This window comes from Thermobia domestica, chromosome 3 (genome assembly GCF_964235325.1).
Source record: "Thermobia domestica chromosome 3, izTheDome1.hap1.1, whole genome shotgun sequence".
Taxonomy (NCBI): domain Eukaryota; kingdom Metazoa; phylum Arthropoda; class Insecta; order Zygentoma; family Lepismatidae; genus Thermobia; species Thermobia domestica.
This window is the reverse complement of record NC_137456.1, coordinates 325840400-325865469: the sequence shown is the minus strand read 5'-3', so window position 1 is coordinate 325865469 and position 25070 is coordinate 325840400. Positions and strand designations below refer to the sequence as shown.

The following is a 25070-nucleotide window of genomic DNA, read 5'->3' as shown; positions in this document are numbered from 1 at the left end:
CTGTGTAGGGCTGGATTAAGGGGTGGGCTTAGAGAGGCTGTAGATCCGTGCATCCTGGACGGGGGCCTCCGCTCTGATCCAAATGTCAACTGACTGTCTAAAAGGAATCATACAAGTTACAATGATTATCATTAAATAAAATAGGATTTAATTGTAAATTAAAAATTGTAGTATTTCCATTTAATTAATTGAAAACGTTTAATGGTAATACTAAAGATGCACGTGATTTAGAATTAGAGCTTTTATTTAAGTATGATTCTGAAGATGCATATAATTTGCTATTTATTAATCAGGCAAATACAGAATTAGAGCTTCTATTTAAGTATGATTCTGAAAATGCACGTAATTTGCTATTTATTAATCAGGAAAATACAGAATTAGAGCTTTTATGTAAGCATGATTCTCAAGATGCAAATGATTTGCTGTTTATTAATAAGGCAAATACAGAATTAGAGCCTTTGTTTAAGTATGATTCTGAAAATGCACGTAATTTGCTGCTTATTATTAAGACAAATACAGAATTAGAGCATTTATTTAAGCATGATTCCGAAGATGCACATGATTTGTTGTTTATTAATAAGGCAAGTACAGAATTAGAGCTTTTATTTAAGCATGATTCTCAAGATGCAAATGATTTGCTGTTTATTAATAAGGCAAATACAGAATTAGAGCCTTTATTTAAGCATGATTCTCAAGATGCAAATGGTTTGCTGCTTATTATTAAGGCAAATACAGAATTAGAGCTTTTATTTAAGCATGATTCCGAAGATGCACATGATTTGCTGTTTATTATTAAGGGAAGTACAGAATTAGAGCTTTTATTTAAGCATGATTCTAAAGATACACATGATTTGTTTTTATTAATAAGGCAAATACAGAATTAGAGCTTTTATTTAAGCATGACTCTCAAGATGGAAATGATTTGCTGTTTATTAATAAGGCAAATACAGAATTAGAGCCTTTATTTAAGCATGATTCTCAAGATGCAAATGGTTTGCTGCTTATTATTAAGGCAAATACAGAATTAGAGTTTTTATTTAAGCATGATTCCGAAGATGCACATGATTTGCTGTTTATTAATAAGACAAGTACAGAATTAGAGCTTTTATTTAAGCATGATTCTAAAGATACACATGATTTGTTTTTATTAATAAGGCAAATACAGAATTAGAGCTTTTATTTAAGCATGACTCTCAAGATGCAAATGATTTGCTGTTTATTATTAAGGCAAATACATAATTAGAGCTTTTATTTAAGCATGATTCCGAAGATGCACATGATTTGTTGTTTATTAATAAGGCAAGTACAGAATTAGAGCTTTTATTTAAGCATGATTCTCAAGATGCAAATGATTTGCTGTCTATTATTAAGGCAAATACAGAATTAGAGCATTTATTTAAGCATGATTCCGAAGATGCACATGATTTGTTGTTTATTAATAAGGTAAGTACAGAATTAGAGCTTTTATTTAAGTATGATTCTCAAGATGCAAATGATTTGCTGTTTATTACTAAGGCAAATACAGAATTAGAGCTTTTATTTAAGTATGATTCTAACTTATTACGGACGGAGGAACTCCGAAGGCTTAACGCACGAACTAGTTCTGTTTAAGTAAATACAAGTTAATGCAAAATGTTTCAATAATACAAATAGACTTACAATTTTAAATACTCTTTCAATGTATCTCTGATTGCATCAACATCAACAATTTACACAAACATTACAAAACATTACATTCAGAGAGAATAACAGGCAATATAGCATAGTTAAGTACGTGCTGACCTGAAATGATATGAGGCTGTTAATTGTTATATCCACCAGCATTCTTATTCTACTGCTATTGATATTTGTTAGTAGCGCGAGAGATCACACAGTGCAGTCCAGGGGAAAGAGGGGGAACAACTTAACCTTGCAAAGTGTTCAGGAAGATGTTTTGAAAGTTCAGCACCTCAAGGACTTCAATACGTCAAAAGAACCTATTAATAGTAATTTCAAACGACTGTTGCGTGGATATTCTTCTGGAAATCAGATGATTCTAATGATTCTGAAATGTTTGGAAAATTCAGGAAATAGTGTCACGATCTCAAACTGGGGTATGACTTAAATTAACTCCCTTTTATCCTGGGTTCCTGCAAGGTAATTCAAAATTTAATTTAACCTATCTATAGTTAGAGAAACTAGAGTAATTGTTTTTATTTTCTTTTTTTTTAAAGAATGCTCCAGCTGAAGAGGGGCTCTCCAATGGAACGCCAACTGACAGCAACAATCCGAGAGAGGCCAACGAACCACCAGGGGCCCAATTTACGAGTTCTTCTCAAGATGACTATATGTTGTACGCTACACAACAAGTGAGTAGATGATTGAAAAGAAACAACAACGAATATAATGAGAAGGAAGGAAATGAAAGGAAATGAAATCTTTAAGTTTTACGTCCCACGATTATGCCGTCTAGGTTAACCCTGGAACTCCCAGTGGAGTCCAATGGACCCCAAGACTATGTTTGACAGTTCGTCAGTATTATTTTCCGGGATTCTAAGGGTTAAAGGAGACGGTGATGATGAGAAATGAATTAAAATGGTGGAATGAACAATGTGGTAGGAAACGAGAGAACTCCGAGAAAACCCACGTATACTGTGTTTGTCCACCACAAGGTTCACTTGGCGCGAGCTGGGATCGAACCAAGGACCCCATGCACCAGAGGTGAACGCTCTGCCACTGAGCCAGCACAAGGAAGGTTCTAATGTTATTGCTAATGCATTGATTACAAAATATGATTATACTAGTTTTGGCGAAATGGTTGTGTCCCAAGTTCGAAAGCTTTAATTAATGTAATCAGTCAATTGGTAAATTATCTATTGTAGAGTTTATTTCTAAATTCCTAATACAAAAATTCCAAGCTGTTGATTTTGCTAGTATTTTAGGGAACTACCAACGGTTTGTGTGACCACAAACCGTTCGCGTTCTTTAGATGGTTTTCTCGCGTTCTTTAGTTTCCTTCCACTTTCTTCATTATATCATTATCATTATCATTATCATTATCATTATCTCTGTTAATCTCGATGCATAATCGTGCAACGATAAATCAGAAATTGAACTTAATTTAATTTTATAGAACTAGCTATTTCAACTAGTTTTTCTGAAGGGTAGTCATCCAAAGGGGATACTTTCAAATATCTAGGATCGATATTAAAAGACCAAAACCATATTCACGTAGAATTTAAATGTAGACTAAAAACAGGGAATTCGTGTTGTTATTCAGTTCAGAACCTTTTGTCGTTTCGAATTCTGTCGGGGAATTTGAAACTTAAAATATATAAAACGATAATCATGCCTGTTGTCCTGTATGGTTGCAAAACATGGTTGCTCCTTTTAATAGAAAAACATAGACTGAAAGTGTTTGAAAATGAAATCGTGAAGTGAATATTTTTACTCAAGAGAAGTGAGGATTGGAAATGGCGGAGATTCATAACGAGGATAGGCATATTTTGTACCATTTACTAGGGATGCGCACGAAACGAGTCGAGATAGAATTTTCCTGACAAAATTCGAGTCGAGACACAGGTCTCCCAATAGAGAAGAATACATTTTTCGAGTCGAGACATCACTTTTACAGCACATTTTCGAGACGAGACAGCCTCAAATCTTGTCTCGTGCGCATCCCTACCATTTACCAAACATTATTATGGCCATCAAGTCTAGGAGACTCAGATAGGCAGGTCACATAGCCAGAATGGAAGAAAGTAGAAACGCTTTCAAAGTTTTAACTGAAAATCCAATTGGAAAACCTCCATTAGGAAGAGCTAGGTGCAGATGGGAGGACAATGAATGGATCTTGCAGAAATAAGAATGCAAAGTAGAAACTGGATCCAGTTGGTTAGGATAGAAGTCAATGGAGAGTTTTTGTGAACGCCGGGTTCATAGGCCATACAGTTAGTTAGTTAGTCGTCCAAAGTCTTGTAACCTTCAAAACAAAGTTCTAAACCATCATCTGGGTCAAAGCCCATATCCAGGGGTCTAGGGGGGACGCCCCCCTAAATATTTGCTAGCCCCCCTAAAAGTTTCACGGTAGCCTTGCAAATGAACTATAATACGGTGATGAACTATTATATGGTTGGATCGGCTCCTCCTAACTTCAGCCGGGCCCCTCTACATTTTTGGGCTGGCTACGGGCCTGTTTGGGTCCTCAACTAAATCATTATCTTCGCCTTCATGTGACTTCAATCCATGCTTTGCTGAAGGACTGAAGCAGGTGACCAGAGAGTACAAGAATATTTTCTGTTTGATTTTGATAAGAATAATTAACGTATACATGAAGTCTATATCGCTGATAAGTAATGACTGAAGAATTAAACATTTTGAAAGCTTAATAATAAAGACATTGACATAATATTGTAGAGCTTCAATCGAGAGACACAAATATGCTGAGTTTCATTTCGCTAGTTATATTGACATTCACTCTACATCGTACATTCCATTTTGCATGATTCTTTAAAATAAATCACTCTGCTGAGAACGTCTGCAGGGATCTTTCTTCTTTCCTTCAAAATCGCGAATAGGTTATGAAAACGTACGTATATTCCAGCCATAGAATAAGCTACCTATTATATCAAGTTTGTTATAAAGTATTAAATAATAAGGATGATTAAACAAGTACACTATAGAATTAAAAAAATCATATAATAGGGATAGTTAAAAATATTGGGAAAAGTGAAAAGAAGGAAAGTGATTCAAAATCGGATGAGACATCGAGAAGTCGACGAAGCCAACAAACCCGATTGTTGGGAAAAATGAGAATATTACGGAAGAAAATATAAACTAAAAAATTAGGAAATGAAAAGTTGGGAAAAGAACGTATGTATGTATGTGTCTAAATCAAAAGAAAAAGGTATATACATAGTACAAAATGCCAGGGGCGGATCCAGGACCGACTTCTGGGGGGGGGCGGTGGGTTGTCACATTGCTACTTTTAAGGGTTCCAAACTTTGGGATGGGTTTTATTTATATATATAAAAAAAGAAAGTTTCCTCTTCTGGGGGGGGGGCGATCGCCCCCTCTAGATCCGCCCCTGCAAAATGCGTAAGTGTAAAATGTCTGGTCATTCCTCCATAATTCTTGTCCTCTCTGAGCACTAGAACGTGATGTACACTCTAGTAAATCATAGACGAGCTCCCCTTCATATTATTGTTCTGTGTTTTGATTAAGGTAGTGATTTTCTACCGATCTATGCAATCAAATCAGGAAACAATGACATTGTACTCGCCTAAAGGTTGATAATCGTGACCCAAACTTATAGATGTATTTTTGCTGATTCGGTGTTACATCATACCGTTGCAGAACGTCTGATATCTAACAGTCTTCCGTAATTACATACTGATATGTATGTTGCATACGTCAGCTGTATGTGATATCCTTACCACCAATCGATATATACACAGTTCTTTCTTTCATAGAAATAGATGAAAGACGTACATGAAAAGTATAATAAAACACACGTTTTCAGTAATACATTTGCAGAAGCGTTATTTGGGGAGGGTTAGAAGGAGGCAATAGCCCCCCTCAAGAATTTGAGGAATACATATACTTTAATCGATTGTCTACTAATATGCTAATGCAAAACGTGAAAATCTTATATCGGTGGTGCTCTTGCCCCCATCAAGCGAAGTAAGAAATGACGCTTCTGTACGCTTGCTGCAAGGTCTTACATACTAATTATAATCTTACGTTAACTCTACAAACTACAGGATTTACGCATGTAACCTACATTTTTATGTACGGCACATTCGTTTTTTTCTCTGTGTACAAGAAATGAAGTCTGGATATCTTTCGTACAACACAAAAAGAAACGTTGCACACAGCAGTTGGAAACAGAGAAGTGGGTGCGAGAAAGATTTATCATATCGTTATTGTGATAGGTCAATTCACAAGATGAAGCCATACTAGATTAATTCTAGAGTGAGATTCATACAGCAACTAACAAGGGAACATCTTATATTGATAATAGCATTGCCCAATCAAACAAAGCGCAGTCGATAGAGGAGTGAAGAAAAGTGAGAAATCCAAAATTTTGCGGGCCGACACCCAGAAACACAGGAGATACAGAGGAAAGAAGAATCTAGAATCATATGAAGATAGCAATGCAAAAGATACACTAACACAGAAAGAAATTCAAAATGATTAAAATAATCAAAATGACATTTACACAACAGTATAGCAAGCAAACATTGTACCCACAGACATGTTCAATAACATCACATGCAATGCAGTGTTGCTATGTGAGCACAAAATGAAGTTTTGTTAAATGGCACGGAACATAAATTATAACATCTAGAAAATCTAATTAGGAGTAGAACATAGCTGTGACGTATTGATGTACAGTGTTGCCAACATTTGAAGATAGGCCTATGTGAATTCCTATATGAATCTTCGATGTAGAAGAGTACATACCGTACACGATTCGAAGTAGTTGAAACCAAAACATGAGACCACAAACAAGAATATAATGACTGAAGTACACAAGTAACGGACGAAGCACAGTGACGAAGCATTGTTGCCAAAGAGAATGTTAGAATAGTACTAAAACACAGCACACAAGTTGAAAGGATGCATGCCCTTGGATCAACAAGTGGTCCACAGGCTCGCTCGGAGCGCTTTATCAACAGTAACATTGACAAATTTACTACCAATAATGCGTGAGGTGTTACAACATTACGTGCATCAAAAACGTGAGCCTGCTAATCAATTCTCAATCCAAGAGCATGCATCATTTCAGTTTTCTGTGTTGTGTTTGATATTTTCTGATTTTCCAATTGGGCAAAACTGCTTTGACACCGTACGTCGTCCGTTATTTTCGTACTTCAGTGATTATATTTTTGTTTGTGGTCTCATATTTTAGTTTTAACTAGTTCGAATGGTGTATTGTATGTACTCTTCTACATCTAAGATTTATATAGGCCTATCTTCAAACGTTGGCAACAATGTACATCAAGATTTCACAGGTATGGTTCCACTCCTAATTAAATTTTCTAGATGTTATAATTTGTTTTCCGTGCCATTTAACAAAACCTCATTTTATGCTCAGTTGGTAACACTGCATTACATATGATGTTATTTAGCATGTCTGTGGGTTCAATGTTTGCTTACTATACTGTTGTGTAAATGTCATTTTGATTACTTTAATCATTTTGAATTTCTTTCTGTGTCAGTGTATTTTTTGCATTGCTATCTTCACGTGAGATTCTTCTTTCCTCTGTATCTCCTGGTTTCTGGGTATCGGCCCGTAAAACTTTGGATTTCTCACTTTTCTTTACTCCTCTATCGACTGTGCTTTGTTTGATTGGGCAATGCTACTATCAATATAAGACATTCCCTTGTAAGACTCTGAAGTAAAAGATCGAAGTTTGGAAAAGAATTTTAAAGATGCTCTCTTGTCCTAGGGTCGATGTCGTGTCGCTATTGTCCATTTTCTCGAATGTAAAGCAGAAAGTAGCTGTATATATATATATATATATATATATATATATATATATATATATATATATATATATATATATATATATATATATATATATAAAGTTACATATCCAAGTTATGGCCATTTATGAAACCACCTACACATTGGCAGCACGGCTATGACAACATACACTGTACGTTCACTTTTCCACATCGTACATTTACTAAGAGACTGTAAACATTTCTCCTAACGATCAACCAACTTTTCGATTCGGATCCATAGAAATCATCTCCAGCGCTATTTAATCATCTGGAGACAGCTGCTTTCATCTCCTCACCGAGATCCTTCTTCAGCTTACCGAACACATGATAATCACATAGCGCTAAGTCCGAACTGTATGGAGGATGTTGCCATACCTCCCACTAAATCGTTGCAGCAGTTCGGGCGTTTTTCGGATCGTGTGAGGTGCGTTATGGTGCAACAAAATCACATCGGCCCTCAATTTTCCCCGCAGCTTTTCTTTAATTATCTTATGCAATAGGTGCAACGTTTGACAATATGAAGCCGCGTTGATTGCTGTACCTTGCGGCATAAATTCTACGTGCGCCACACGATCAATGTCAAAGAACACTGTCGCGATGAACTTCCCTGCTGAAGGTTGGACATTGACCTTCTTTCGTGGTGTGGTGTGCACCCATTCCATCGATGTTCTCTTTAATTCGGGGGTGAAGTGGTGGATCCACGTTTCATCTCCTGTGATGATTTGCCGCAGAAACTCGTTGCCCTCCACAGAATAACGTTCCAAAAATGTCAGTGACGACTAGAAACGTTATCCCTTGTGAACATCTGTGAGCAGACGTGGGACCCATCTTTGTCACAGTTTACGAAAGGCAAGGTTCTCATAAACAATGGAGAACACACTGTCATATAAAATGTTCAGCAGGCTGGCAATTTCCTTCGGGGTTATGCACCGATTCTCTCTAATGTTCCCGTCGATATTTGCAACGGTACTGTACGTTGCATGCCTGCTATCGCGATATTCGTCCGTGAGATCCGTGAGTCCGGCGTCAAGTTGCTTACACCACTTTAAAATACCTGGGCGAGATATTGCACGCTCACCCTATACAGCAGTGATTTCACGATGAATGTACGTGCAATTGAGCCCATAGAAATCTGATCGTTGCACGGACCTCCAGTTTGGAGTGAACATCCAGTTGACGCGCCATTGAACCTAGCCCGCTCTGCACATAGATGACGGGAGACCGCGCACACCTTCTTTTCGGACGTGTCAGCAGTTACTGTAGCTTGCCCCGCATTGGCCATAATCATTGGTTAAATTTTGTTCTGTCCATATTCATTTCGAGAACTATTCGTTTTTTAGTTACACACTATGCCTTATGCGAACCTAGATGATAACGAGAAGTGTTTGATCTTTTCTTTAGGATAGAAAGCTAATTCTAGAAGTTCATTGTCTTTTACAAGCTTTTCATAGAAAGGAAATTATGGATTGAAGTACAGTGAGAAGCTGGGCAGCAAAATTTCGTGGATTGGGAGAAAACAAAGCTGTATTTGTTTCTCCGCCGTTAAAACTTCAATCTCTCAGCGTAATCCTTCGCTCCCCAAGCATGCTCGAGCATACAGGTTACTCACAGGAACTACTGAACGGATAGCAACCTTCTTATATTTGCAGTGGGACTATGAGTTACTGGATGGTAACAGATGATGGTGGTCTGTGTTATATGATTTCAACGTTACATCAAATTATACACTGTTTTATAAAATACTTAATGTAAAACATACACATGGCATTTTGTAGAACTAAATAGCTTAATTGGAAAAACCCACGTCTTCAAGGAAAGACAGTGCTTAATTCCATCTCCAGAAACTTCTATTACACATCTTCAAATATTGTCTCTTCTCGAAAACTGCTTCGTGGTTTTATAATTTGCATTGCCCACGAGGCGACCACAATGGGCTGAAACACTAAAAAGCTGGTCAAAATATGAAAACGTTGATCACTTTGCATGGTAGTATGAAGATATAAGTATTCAAGGTCCTGATAACGATTATGAGGCCATATATCAAAAATTCAAAATGGCGGTTCCAATATGGCGGGCAAGAATTTTTGAAAATTCCCCAAATAGACTGAAAACTAGTTTAATCATATTTTTGAGATCACTAATACGATTATGAGATCAAAAATAAATAAATAAATAAATAAAAATGCGGGTAAGATGTTTTGAGACTTATCCAAATACGCTGTAAACTAGTTTCATTATACTGTATGTTTGAGGTCACTGATAACGATTATAAAGTGAGAATTTCAACATTCAAAATGGTCATGAAGTAAACTACAATATAGCAAAATAACATATATTTCTTATTGCTTGTAACGGTATTATGATAGATTCTGCTACTATTCTAGATTTGAAGATGTCTGTCCCTGTTAGGGAAGACAAATCTATAACGTGAGTGGGTTCGATAATCCTTGGGATATAGTATACGTAAAGCCGCGTCAGTTCCCGAAGGAGCTGGACGCTTATACTTTTAGGGATTATTCATTGAGTATCTACGAACTTACCAAGGGGGTAACAAAAGCGACTTTGATTTACTTATCGACTGATACGAAAATAAAAAAGAACGTATCTGTACTTTATATCTGCATGTGTAGTGCCCTTGTACTTTATCTATGACTATGTGTGTGTGTGTGGGGGGGGTATTTAACGCATATCGCATGTCTTGTGCACATGGATACTTCTTACTATTGCACTACGTAGAAAAATTATGGTATTTCATGTAGAAGTGGTAATAGAACACAGAAGAAACGCAGATCACGGCGTTCTCATGTATACTATTACCAATCCTTGTTCCTGTTCAGGACACAAATCTGTAACGTGCGTTGTGGTTAGTTAATATCTGTTCCTGTTTGGGAAGACAAATCTGTTACGGTAGCTGTGGTTAGTTAATGTCTTTTCCTGTTCGGGAGGCCAAGTCTGTAATGGTCCTGGGTTCGTTCCAGCTGTTCGGGCGTGTATAAGGGCTAAAGTTTAGTGGTTACTATAGGTCATTTCCCAGAAAGTCTCATATTTACATTTCTTACCAATGTATGGTTAGACAAGCAAAAGATTTTACACTTTTCACTCACTTGCACGCTCAGAGTATATCTGTGCCTACTGCATATCAATTCTGGGATTCGAACCACAACATTCACTTGGTGACTAATGTTTACATTACGTGACTTTAGAATACAAGGCATGCGAGTATCAGTATAAAGGATTATTACGTAAACTTTATTCTGACACACACATTTGTATTATCAACCCACGATAATCATATTAATAAAATGTTGTATCTATTATTAATCATATTTTTGGATGAACTAAAGAATGAAATGCATTTATTTTCCTATATATATTTCAAACTATATGCTTGCTTTAACAGCACAATATAAAACTTAATGCGTACTTTATTATGCAAGATATAATAATAATAGCTTCACTTGTACCAAAAATATAACATGAATCGAAACTTTATCAACACAACTTTTATGTTAACTTTTAGATTAGCCCAATTTTGAATAATAGTAATAGTAACGATAGCCCATTAATGACGTGCCGGCGAAAGATTCACTTGTAATAATTAATTTAGACACGCACTTTTATTTTAATTTCACACCTCACATTAGATCTTAGCACTGCACACACTTTCACACGTAATTTAGGATTGGGAAGGGGGTTATCGAGTAGACTCCTGCATCTTATTTCCAGAGCTCCTAGTTTGCTTCCAATGTTGATTTTTATATTGAGTCACGTTTTGATTAAAATTATGTTGAAATGTCTCAACCTTCCATTTTTCTGGATAAGTATGACCGCATGGTTTAGCACTCGTATGCAAGGTTCCACAAAGGAATGTTTTATATAACATTATATTCATCAATTACGTACTCTTCTTCGAAATTTTGGTCGAAACATAGTATCACAGCATTTTAAACAAAATTAATATATACGTTTCTGTAGATTTACAACTACTAAAGTACTATTAACTCGATTCTTTTCGGTGTTGCACTTATCTCCGTCCTTCTTCCATGGTGGTGGCGGCCACATGCTCTTCCTTTCGCGGGCAAGTCACTAAATTTTGTACTCTTCCGCCAGTACTAAAACATGATTATTCATTTTACATAATAAAGGAAAATCGTTAATGTGACTGAATATATTGTAAAACTTTGTGTATTTTTGTCTCATATATAAGGAAGAGGTAGCGCTGTTAATAAAAGGAGCGTCCGGAATCGACTCCCACTACCAGTTTTATTATAAAATCCACTATAAAGTATTTATACAAAAATACTATACAATCTGATCTCTATTTCAAAAGGTAAGTAAAAGGTAGTCTTTGACCGAGTGGTCGCAGACAGGATCTCCAACAGAGCCCCGTAGCAGGCTAAGAGGAGTGGAGTTAAGGAACCAATGCTTCGTAGCAAGCAGAGGCAGGTTAAGTTGCCAACAGAGCCCCGTAGCAGGCTAAGCGGCTGAGGTTGGGATTCCCAGACAGAGCCCCGTAGCAGGCTAAGCCAGGAGATAGGATAGGCGTAGTCCCGTAGCAGACTAGAGGCCTGAGGTTAGGTTACTCCAAGAGTCCCGTAGCAGACTAAAGGAGGGTAACCAGAAAACTGGTACTAGGATAGGCGTAGCAGACTAGAGGCCTGGGGTTAGGTTACTCCAAGAGTCCCGTAGGAGACTAAAGGAGGGTAACCAGAAAACTGGTACTGAGCTGGATTCTTCTGTCCAATTTATAGCGTCCCTTGGGTGGCGGTGGCGCTGCTGCTTCAATTTCGTCTTCTGCTCCGTGGGAGGGACTAAACGTCGTCTGCAGGTGATAGCAGGTCCCCTTGGTGGAAGTTCCTCTTGATGAAGCACGTGGTGGTGTTTATAAACACTTGATGCGTGTATTTGTTTGTAAACAACTTCACATGGGATATTACACCCCCTGGCTTGTTTAAAAAATAAGCCGAAGGGTTATTTTTGTTTATGTGATAGTTGGCAACACTGAAGAATTACACACACAAAAATCACTAAGCACTAAACACTTGTGGCACTGAAATAAATGAAAATCACTTTTCGGAGCAGTAATGTGGTAGGGGAAAAGAGCACTAAACAGGTGGTCCCTATATAAAGGCAGGATCCGTACATGGTACATGATACGTCATTTCCCTCGAGATAGGGCTGTTTTTGGCTTGGCGTCAATAAATATATACTAATTCACTTATAGTAAGTGGAGTTGGAGTCTGTCTTAGCGGTTGCTCCTTAGTTGTATTATTGGTATTAAATGTTTCCAATGGAATAGGAGATGAAGTTTCTATGCGGGTCGTTCTAGATTTGTTTGGTAACGAGCGAAGACGACGATACAATATGTATAAAATAATAAGACTTAGGAATACTAAGAAAGTTGCAATTAATACTGTTATATAAAGATGCTCCATACTGGAAGGAGAGAGAGAAAAAAATTATTACGATTGATAATTAGTGGAGATCCCGTACAATGCAAAGTGTCTATAAGGCATTGTTATTAATAATGCGTTTATAAATAAAATATAAGAATATGCCAAGACCAATCAATAATATGATAATAAGAATGGCTATAGCAATTATAGTCCACGGGAATGCGGCATTTTATCCAACAAAGAATTTTGTTCATGTTGTAGTAAGGAGTGCATCGAACTTATGGTGCGTTGTAAATTTTGAAGGTTATGAGTAAAATTCAAATTTGGATTTTTTGGCAAATTTCTATATTAACGTGAAGTTAGCTGAGGTCCTAGTAGGAAGATTCAAAGTATCGGTAATTATGCGTTGAAATTCTTCATACTTAAAAAAATAAGTTGATGAGCGGTTCACTGCTTCAGCGGCTAACATGTGGTTTCTTTGGAGTGCTATTTTAACAGATTTACGTGTAGTTAGATGAAGTCCCATGGGCGTGTATAGATAAAATTCCTCTGTCCGTGACAAAGTAGGTTTCAGATGGCAGCTATCGGTTGTATTTCGAAAAACTAAATTAAATAGACAGCCTGTTTGTTGAGAGCGAGGTTGTGCCTGTAATTTACATATAGAGAACATATTATGTGATTGGCATAGTGATAAGTCTAACTCATAGATTCCTTGGTCCGTTCAAATTGCATATTCAGGTGTCTGGATACTTATATGAGCTGTTTTAGTGAGAAATCCATTGTTATAAATTTTATGTAAAATGTGATAATCATTAGTGTGTACAATTGGTGTTTGTATTATAATGTCTAAATTGGCAGATTCTGGGTCAAATGAGATTAAAAATGCCTTTGAACATTGATAAAATAAACCAAGATCTCTTTCCATTAATGTTCCTCTTAAGTTTATATTCTGTCTAATCATTTCTTTAGCTAAAGCAGGTTTTATTAAAGCGTCGTTAACTTTATTTTGAAGAATGCTTTGTATTATAGTATCAAAGTGTTGTTCTACATTTTGAAAATTAAGAAGAGCGATCAGGTAACGTTCATTTGTGGCTGTTGTACATATCAATTTCAAAATACTATGATGAGTTTCGCTTATCAATTTTTCGACGGCTACTGAAAAGTTCGTCACCAAATGTGTAAGTTCAAAATTACTTTTCTCAATTTCCTGTATTTGAGAATTTAGATAATCATTCTGTGCATGCATTTGATTAACCTCTTCAGTGTGGGTGGCGAGTTAACTCGTGTCTTCAAAACGCACCTGCTGTGCGGATGGCGTATATATACGCTTTCGTTTTTCTTTGGCTATTTTGTATTGCGTATGGCGAATATACTTGCCCATAGTATGAGTAATGTTATTCCCGACAATATTTAGCGAGTTTGCGCTTACCTAGGAACCCCAAGAGACCACACAGAAAAATTGGGCTTGGTCTTTTGAGGCATTCCCAAATTTTGTGTAACCTAATCATATGATGATGATGATAATGATAATGATGATAACCATAAATACGACAAAGACAAGTTATAGTAGCTAATTAGAAGCAACAAAGATCATAATGCCGAAAATTTCATTGTGATTGCTTGAGAGGTTCAAAAGTTATTAAAAGGTAACAAATTCCAGTTCTCGAAGAAAACTACACTTTTTACAGCGTTTCGCATCTGAAAATTACGCACTGAAGGGGTTAATAGCTAATTTTAATTTATGAACCTCATATAGACTATATCCGCTAAGTCCAAAATTTGCGAGTCCAAGTAATAAGTTAAAGATCATTCGTCTCGGTCTTTTGGAACATCCTGTTTTAAAATCGCAGGGTATGATATCTTTAATTTTATTAATGAATTGACGCTCTTTATCGTGCATAAGTGATACTATTTGTTCATATCCAGTACTTGAATCATTCGGTAGGTGTACTGCCGAAAAGTCTAAATGGAGCCTATAAGGTAAGAATTCTATATTGTCGTAACTGATTATGGGCTTGAACTTAGCTATAGAGATCCCATATTGTGCGAATACAAGTTCATTGCCACTTATGCTGTCTATAAGCAGTGCTAGGAGGTGGTAAGTTAAAAGGATCAGCATTCTGCTACTGAATATGCGTACTCCCTACAAAAAGAGAAGAAAAAAATAAAAGTAATATAATTTTTTCTACATTTAATCGTTATTTTAATTTAGAATTTGAAAAATAATAATACTTTATGAAAAATACTAGCAATAAACATATGTGTTTCAAAAAATAATCCAATTTTAAATGTCAGTGACAATAGTAATAATGGTCCTGATTTTCTGACCATCCTGTATAATGTAAATGCGGTCATAACTTTTGAAACGTCCTGTAGAATATTCAAGTTGCATAATGTCAGTTACAATATGTAGTTCACAGTAGAAAAAGGAAAAATATCAAGGAATTGTAATATTATGGGTTAGCTGTCCTTGTAAAGATCATTTGCCTTTTAAATGCGGAAATGCAGATGTCAGCATTCTTTCATTCAGTTGCAGAATAATGAATCAGCTTTTTATAAAACAAAGAGGAAATGAATGTTTGTGTCGTTATGAGAAGTGTTTTTATCTGTGTGAAGTCTTGACTTTATATTTCCTTCTTCCTAGTGGTGAGTACTGCATTTTTTTCTTGTGTAGAAAATAAAAAGAAGTTATTTATTCTTGTTCTATATGATCTCTGTCTTCATAAAATGGCTTAATTCGGTCTATTGAGATTTCTTGTATTTTCTGCCGAAAAGTATTCGGAAATTCTATCTTATAAAGGTTAGGATTCAGTCTATCCAGGATTTGAACGGGTCCAACATAGGACGCTGAAAAGCTCTCCGGCACTCCTATTTGCCGATTAGGAAAGTAGACCAGTACTTTTTGTCCCTTTTCAAATTGAGTTTGTCGGTGTCTGCTGTCGAAATACTTTTTCTGCTTATTATAGCTAGCGATCAAGTTATTCTGTACACTCCCACGTATTTTATTCAAATGTTCCTTGTTAACACATAATGTTGGAGTTGACGCTAACGCAATATCAGAGATGGTCTTAGGTTCATATCCATACATGAGGAAAAAGCTGAATATTTAGTTCCGGCTTGTACGAATGTATTAATTGCGAATGTAATATATGGTATCAGCTTCGGCCAAAGATTTTGGTTTTCTTGCACGAAAAATTTACGTGGATTCTGTATTGTCTTGTGGAATGTTTCCACTATGCCTAGGTTTTTATGGTCGTATGCGGGGCAAAATTTAAATTCAAAGTTATAGCATTTTGCCAAATTTTGCAGCCTCTTAGCACTATGTACTGGATGTCTATCCAGATATAAATATGAAAAAGGTCCAAATTTGAGTATGGTGTCATATATGAGAAATTGTTCAATTTCTTCCGCTGTTATGTTGTCCACAACCTTGGTCACACAATATCTTGTGGACATTTCTATGGCCACTAATATGTGTTTAAACTGTCCATTTCCCACCGTTATTTTTTCAATAGAATCATATTGCCAAGCTGTTGCGATCGGCTTAGGTGGGTGATGGAGTAATTGACCCGCTGGTTTAACTGGTAATTTCTTGAATTTCTGACAAAAAATACATGTCTTAATTCTGTTGGCAATGTACGCTTTCGTATTAGGAAAGTAGTATTTCCTAAGCGCCGAATGATATGTTTTGGTATATCAAAAATGTGGTGCCATGGGGTTATTATGTAAGGCATCAAACCACTTACTTAATAAAGATTTCGGCACACAAAGTAATACAGCAGTCCTAATTGGGGATGCTTCTGTGTTCTGTATAATATCCCGTCTTTTAGAGAAAAATATTTTGCGGCCCGAAGAGTAGACAACTTATTAGGTTTCTTATTTTCCAAAACAGTAATAATGTCGGAGAATGAAGGATCTTACCTTTGTTCTTCTGCTAAATTTGGTAAGATTATAGGTTGTTCAATTTGGAGAGTAGTGTCTAAAGAATGGGATGCAAATACTTTAGCATCTTCTGTGTCCGAAAAGTTGTCAACTTCTTGGTTTTCTTCCTGTTTAATTTCTTGTTTATCTTCTAAACGACTAAAGATGTCCGCTGGGTGTAATTGACTTTTAATGTGTTGTATTTCGAAATTGTAGTCTGCTAAGAATATTCGGTAGCGACTAAATTTTCCAACTTTGTCCGCCTGTGTTGTGAGAGATGTCAAGCATTTGGCGTCTATAAATAATTTAAATCTTCTATTTAGTAGGAAGTATCTAAATTTTCTCAAAACATAAATTAAGGCGTACAGCTTTTTTTGCCAACTGGATGCTTTCCTTTCAGTGGGTGTAAAACGTCTACTAGCATAGACAACAACACGTTCTTGTTTCTTTTTTGGTTATAACATGCTAATAAGCCTCCCGCGGAGATAGAGGAAGGTCAGTATACACGCGTATTTCCAATGAGGGATCGAAGTGAAACAAATCTGGCGCGTGTATGATGTCCGTCTTAAGTTTCTCAAATAATTCGTCATGCTGAGAGGTCTATTTAAATTTTGAATTCTTGTCTAAAAGGCACTGAAATGGTTCTATTTTTTCCGAGAAATTTTTGATATGTGCTCTTAAATAGGAACATAATCCTAAAAAGCTTTTCAGAGTTCTTTTAGTAGTTGGTTTCTTAAAATTTCGAATCTTGTTAGCGATTTTGGGTGAAATCTTGATTTCTTTTCCACTAACTGTGAAGCCTAAAACGTCCAATTCTGTGTATAATAAGTGGGTCTTCTTTGGACTGGCACGAAAATCATGCTTTCTTAATCTTTTAAAAAGTAATTCTAAATCCGATAACTGTTGTTTCCAAGTTTTACTTCCTATGACCAAATCATTATCAAAGGCAGTTATACGGGGTGGTAGGCCCTCTAAAAAAATGCGTACAGCTATACTGAGTCCGGCGGCGGAATTGGAGTGACCCATGGTACACCTCTGGAATTTATATGCCTTTCTAGTATGGTTGACCTCAAAAGTCATGTATTTTTGGCGTCTGGGATGCAACAATAGCTGGAAATACGAGGATTTTATGTCAATGGTGGATATACAGGCTTTTCCTCTTAAAACGTTTAGAATATCCTCCGTATTTTGAAATGGAATACTTAGGTAATGTGAGAACTTATTGCAAGCTTGGAGGTTCAAAACTAGCCGGAATTCCGAAGTCCCGGGCTTTTTCACAATGAGCAATGGCGATGAAAACGAAGTATCGCTAGTTTCCTTGATAATATTTGCGTCTAAGAGTTGCTTAATTTTTAAGTCAATTTGAGGTCTTACAGCTAATGGAACCGGAGGAGATATTTGATGAAAGGATGCTCCTTTGTCTATCCGTATTTTATGTATATAACCTCGGAAATATCCAATATCTGTTGGTGTGTAGGAAAAAAAATCTCTGTATTTAAAGAGTAAATCTTGTACGGCTTTCTTTTTTTCTTCTGATAAATCCGGGTTTATGTCAAACAAATTAATATCAAAAAATGATTTTGTTTCTTCTAATCGATCCGGTAAAAATAACCGGTAAAAAGAAATGTGTCCTGGCAGGTATAGTGACTTTTCTGGTTGTGAAAACATCAGCCGATTTGCATTGCGTAATCGTATTCATGGCACTAACCGATAGTTTTTCCTGAGTATTAATCTCCCTTGGATACTGTGGAGGTTTAGGTTTTTTATACACTGATGGTTAGGTTTTTAGGTGTTTCCTATCATCTGATGTTCATTTTTATCTATGCTTTCGGCTCCCAGAACGTTTTCTTGTAAGGGTCTGTCCTGGGGCCCGTCTATACGTTTCCCTGTTGTTGTGTATTTTTAAAACATACGCTGGAAGTATGTCCTCTCTTATAGCACGTCCCACATACAGTGACAGTTTCCGGTCTAGGCCTATTATTATTGTTATTATTATTGTTTTTAGGGCCATTCTTTCTCCCATTCTTCTGATGGTTCTGATTATTATTTGTGTTTTTCGGTTTATGATTATTACGGCCGCCTTTTCTAAATTGTAAAGCTTTCATAGCATTCTGGGCCACCAAAAGTGATAGTTCGGCCATCTGGTTTGCTAATTTAGGGAAGTCTAACGAATTAGTTGTATTTGAATTACTAGAAGTGCTAGGTGGCGGGGGGTCGGGCTGAGGATTTTGGCTCGCGGTTTCGTGGGAGGAATTTGTAGGTATTTGACTTTGTGGTGTAGCTTGTAATTGTGGTGCAGAAGGTGCAGGGAACATAGGAGGAGGTTGTTGATATTGACTCCAATTATGCGCTGGATTATATAACGGATGTGTGATTTGTTGTTGTTGCTGGTGTACAGGAAAGGAAGCGCCAGCGATTGGTTTCGAATGTAAATTGCTGACTGGTGTATTTTGTTCGCACAGCGAGTAAATGGCCTGTTGTAGCTCAACATAATCACGTTTCTTCATCAAGTCATTCGCTTTTTCTAAATTATGTAAGTGAGTCTGTAGAGACTGAACGGTTGTAAAGGATTCTAATGCTATTTTTTGTAAAAAAAAATTTCTGCAAACCTAATGATAAGTAATTGATTTTCTGTTCCTCGGTGGCCTGAGGTAAAACTTGCCTAATTACTCTTAATTTCCTAAGAAAGTAAGCATCTATAGGTTCATTTTCTCCTTGCTGAACCTGAAAAATTTCAAATTCCGCCTTATACGCTGGAAGTTTCGGCCTGCTCAAATTTATTAATTTGTCTTTTAATTGATTATAATTTAGTGTGTCCAATTGATTCTGAGCTTTTAATTGCAAAACTAAATCCAGAGCGACGTCCTGCAAATACATAGGCAACAACTCTTTCTTCTTTTGTTCGTTCAACGAATGTAATAATGCAAGATAGTCAAAGAGCATAAAGAACCTATCGGGATCCTCCGTCACATGACCCGAGTATTTAGTAAGGTGTGGTACATTAAAGGAAAGACGCGAATTCTGCTCCATGTTAAAATTGTTTTCTGGAAAAGTGTTTTTACCAGTTCTAGTTTGAGGCATAAACAAATTCAGTTCATTAAAAGCTCTAACACTTAAAAATTCACATACCTTCCAAAGAAAAAAAAAGTCCACTTCCAGTTAATAAAAATACTGTCCGGTAGGGGAGTATTCAGAGCTTATTCTGAGTCGGTCAAGCCTCTACCATGTAAAACTTTGTGTATTTTTGTCTCATATATAAGGAAGAGGTAGAGCTGTTAATAAAAAGAGCGTCCGGAATCGACTCCCACTACCAGTTTTATTATAAAATCCACTATAAAGTATTTGTACAAAATACTATACAATCTGATCTCTATTTCAAAAGGTAAGTAAAAGGTAGCCTTTGACCGAGTGGTCGCAGACAGGATCTCCAACAGAGCCCCGTAGCAGGCTAAGAGGAGTGGAGTTAAGGAACCAATGCTTCGTAGCAAGCAGAGGCAGGTTAAGTTGCCAACAGAGCCCCGTAGCAGGCTAAGCGGCTGAGGTTGGGATTCCCAGACTGAGCCCTGTAGCAGGCTAAGCCAGGAGATAGGATAGGCGTAGTCCCGTAGCAGACTAGAGGCCTGAGGTTAGGTACTCCAAGAGTCCCGTAGGAGACTAAAGGAGGGTAACCAGAAAACTGGTACTGAGCTGGATTCTTCTGTCCAATTTATAGCGTCCCTTGGGTGGCGGCGGCGCTGCTGCTTCAATTTCGTCTTCTGCTCCGTAGGAGGGGCTAAACGTCGTCTGCAGGTGATTGCAGGTCCCCCTGGTGGAAGTTCCTCTTGATGAAGCACGTGGTGGTGTTTATAAACACTTGATGCGTGTATTTGTTTGTAAACAACTTCACATGGGATATTACAATATGTATTCTCTAATTTTATAATTGTTTCTCATTAATCTGACAAAGTTTTACTGCACAAAACACTAAAATGCGTACAGATGGTTATTGGTTACCTCGGACTATATTTTTCCACTATATACACCATCGTACTTTCTTTGCTCGGAGAGCGTGAGTGAACCACATCCACTGCAGTTCGTTTGCAGAGTGTTGCCAAAAGTGGTATCTTACCTCGGACTAAAGTTCTGAGCTACAAATCAGGAGCCTCACTCAACATGGGACCAGAACTCCTGGAATATTGTGAATGACAAAAGAAGAAGTGGGGCTATACACTTACATGCTATAGTGTCAAATTACTAATAACTGTTACGAACAGTAACGTAGCGTGAAGTTTTGAAATGGGTAGGCTGAAATTAGATTCGTAGCAAGAGGGTGGCTAGAAGGGACCCAATCCCCTGAAACTTGCAATTTTTGTTGTATGTATATATGAGTGTAAAGTGAATTTAAGTTACCCCCCAAAAAACTATCCAGACCTTATTTAAACGATCACGTATTAGTGTTCTATGTTGAAATACTTGATAGAAAAATGCTAATTTATTTTAGCATTTTACAGTGTATGTGTGATATGCGAAAATTGCATATGTAAGGAAACCGTATGTGTAAGGGAAATATGAAGGAGAACCACTCTTATACTTTTTCTTGCATTGTATGAACAATATATTGTATTATATTGTTCATACAATGCAAGAAAAAGTATAAGAGTGATTCTGCTTCAAATTTCCCTTACACATACGGTTTCCTTACAAATGCAATACTCGCATATCACACATACACTGTATTACTGTTTCAAAGAAACAAATAAAAACGGATAGCTATAGGACGATCTTAAGTGCGATTTCCCCAAATCATAGACAAACTTAAGCACTTCACCCATAACAACATATATCAGCATACTAATGGAAAACAGTGGAGCAGTAGCTCACAGTCAATTTATGATTTTTACAGAGAAAGCTATTTTTAAATTGAAAGTATGAGAAAAAGAAACTATAAATCATCTGAGGTCTTCTTCAGTATCGATCTTCGAAAAACTTGCGGATAGCAACGCAACGCAAAAAATACAACATAACTGCTATGTCAATTATCGAAAACTAAAATGTAAATTTTATGCTGTGATAACGAAACCAGTACGCAATAAGGTCCCTGATGAATTAATACTATTCATAATAACATAAATTTTTATTCTCTCTGTCTCTCTCTTTTTTTCTTGGTCAAAACGCGTTACTGAATGTGATCTTCTAAATTTTTCATAGTCTCTGTTCTATGCTTTCTTCCAAGACCACATCCTGTCGCTTTTGTTTCGCCAAACACCCGAAAAGCTAGCCTTTGGTCAACATTCGTCCACTTTCGTTGCATCATGTTGAATTTGTGTATAGCTCAAGAAGTTTTCTTCTGCTGAGGGTGACGGGAAAGTGATTGTCACCGCCCCATTCTCCTAATTCCATGAGAGAAGCGGAAGGCTAGCCGCCGATAGCCTTCAATGCGTTCTTGCAGAAGTTTCGCTTCAACTCGCTTGATGTTTAAACAGCGTATTATAAAATAAATCCATTTTAATAAAATTAATTGTATCAATATCCAAAAGCAACATTTGAGACTGGTAAATGGATAGGCTAAGCCTTATAGCCTTAATGGACACTACGTCCCTGGTTACAAATTGGTATTCTTGATATCTATTGGGAAACACATGCATAAATTTTGCAGGGGCACCTATGGGCAGCTGTTTCTTTGTGTGTTCGTTAGTGTATATTATTCCATGTGTCGTAAAATCAATGTCTATAGAGTTATGTTTAATTCATAATTTTTCTTGAATTTATCTACTTTTTTCTTAATGTTTCTTTAATTTTCGTTAAATATAATGATAATTTATGATAACTTCAATAGTGTTTTTAGCTTAAAATATTTAAATGTTAATTCTACATACCTTTATCTATTTTATCAAATTTGAAAATCTAAAAAATGTTGAAAATTAAGAAAGTTTGATACTTTAATCAAAGTGTTTTTATTTCATGTTCTCATTCACTACATCCGAACTGATCAAACAGCACTTTTTAAATGACAGTCTACTCCACAGACATAACAAAGAGACGGATGTTTTAACGAAATTTGATACTTCAAACATTCTACTATTCGACTTAAGACCTAAAAATTCTCAAACTGAAAATCTGCTTTTTGACTTTTGACCAGATTTTTGGGATTTCAGCCCATGCAATGTGCAAGTACAATTTTTGTGTCCAGCTATAAGACGAGACTGATTTTTCACAATAGAAAATGATTTATTCTGAGACGAGGAACACTTTCACAACACCTTTTCGAGACGGAACAGCCCTCAGCACTAGTCTTGTAGCCAACCCTATTGTTGGGGCCTTTAATGTTGTATTTTGCATTGGACATTTATTTAATTATTCATATTGTTATATTTTTGTAGTTGGTTGAGAGAGTATTATTATCCTTGCACTTTGAAACCTGTGTAGAGATTAGCATGAAAAGTGCTTGGAGACCTGTGTAGAGATTAGTGTATGAGTTAGTTCAGTGTGTGATTAGCGAACAAGAATTATGACGATGTTAATGTGTGCGTGTTTAACTATGAAAGATATTTCAATTCCCAGACTATAATTCAGTGTTCATATCTAACTCCTGTATTTCCTGAATGCGAAACAAATCTTGTACAAAACGATAAAGGTTGTTTGTAGTTGTACATGAATACCTATTTTCAGTGAAACAACGTTTATTTTCTGACCTAGCTCTTGTTTTGTTTTACTGAACATACACTGCATGTATACTATATAGAATATATGTATTATTATTATTATTATTATTATTATTATTATTATTATTATTATTATTATTTACAGGGAATGGGAACCCTGGTGCAGCTTCTACCTAATGCATATTGCCTAGTCCTCTGGTGTTCTGCTTGCCTTCGGTATCCTGTAGCGACTACTGCCACTACATGTAGAAGACAACATTTAATCTGTCACACATGCTCTGAAGAACACCGTTATTGTATCTTCTGCGCCAGACTTGACGTAAACATACAGCTCATACCCTGCTTCTATGCAAGAGATGGTTGTAGATTTAAGAGCTTTAACCTAAGAGATGTTGCTCACCATGAGGTAACTTGTGACTACCAGCCGTATTCTTGCTACGTTCCAGGATGCGATGTTCAGATAGCGTCAACAGGAGTTGCAAAACATTTTCGGAAAGAACATGATGAGCCTGGCCGCGTGATTTACGGAATGACAGTCAACATATATGGCCATTTCGATTTCACTACGGGAAAGGAACCAACAGTCAAACTCCTTAAAGCTTTGGGTTGGGGGCTTTTCGCGTTTAAAGCAAAGAAAATAAACGACTGTATTCATTACTTAATTCAATCAGTTCGCGGTTACGATAAGGCCCAAGAATTTTATTACAACATCACGTTGACCCTTGGCGAGGAACGTTCTATGAAATTTACTTCTGTTCCACACTCTCTTCGCCTAGCAGATTCTTTTATCATAAAGAACAATGATTGTCTTATGGTTTCTAACGACCTGATACAAAATTTGGATCAAGATCTTTTATCCTTCGAAGTAGATGTGTGGCGAAAACCGTGATTTCAAAGCAGATATGTTTTGTATGTTTCGTCAGACTATCTTCTGTTCAACCTATGAGGCGTTTTCTTTAGTTTAAAAAAATATGTAGTTCTTATATTTAATATAAGTCTGATACAGATTTAATATAAGTCTGATAATGAGAATACAGATTTATTATTTCTTAACAACACTTAGGAATTCTTACAAGAAGTAAAACTTGCAGATTTTAAAATATAAAGAAAATCTCAAAATAATCCGAAAAGGTATAAAAATAATTTAAGATAGTAAAATAAAATTGAATATTTGAACTATTGAGAATGTAAGTAAAAAGTTAAATGAAATAGATTGTTACAAATGATGTTAAAACTAACAGTAGAAATAGACAAACCGTGTATAAATATAAAACAATAGTGTATAAACAATAACAAAAATATAAAACAATAGTGTATAAACAATAACAAAAATATAAAACAATAGTGTATAAACAATAAAAATCTACAGATATAAAAATGAAAGTGACTATGTTTATGACTTAATAACTCTTGAACCATCTGACCGATCTCAATTAAATTTTCCACATAGATTAGGTTCGGACCTGGAATATTTTTTAACACTTTGCTCTGACGGTGCAACTTAGAGGAAGGGGAGGGGGAGATATATAAAAATCATCGAAAAGTCCGATACTGGTGTCGAATCCATAGTTTTTGGGTCTCTGAGATGAACAGTGACACTTCCAATGCCGTTTAAATCCAA

At 36.3% G+C, this 25070-nt stretch overlaps 1 protein-coding gene across 1 annotated transcript in view; it reads left to right on the top strand.

The window, feature by feature from the left end:
* Positions 1-24810, top strand: part of LOC145681913 (E3 ubiquitin-protein ligase Siah1-like) — a 35797-nt gene extending 10987 nt beyond the window's left edge. The window contains exons 3-4 of the mRNA XM_081753517.1: positions 2214-2348; positions 23595-24810. Coding sequence (XP_081609643.1) covers positions 2214-2348; positions 23595-24338 — 879 coding nt within the window. The 3' untranslated portion in view covers positions 24339-24810. The remainder of the gene's footprint in view (positions 1-2213; positions 2349-23594) is intronic.
* The last annotated feature ends 260 nt before the right edge of the window (positions 24811-25070 follow it).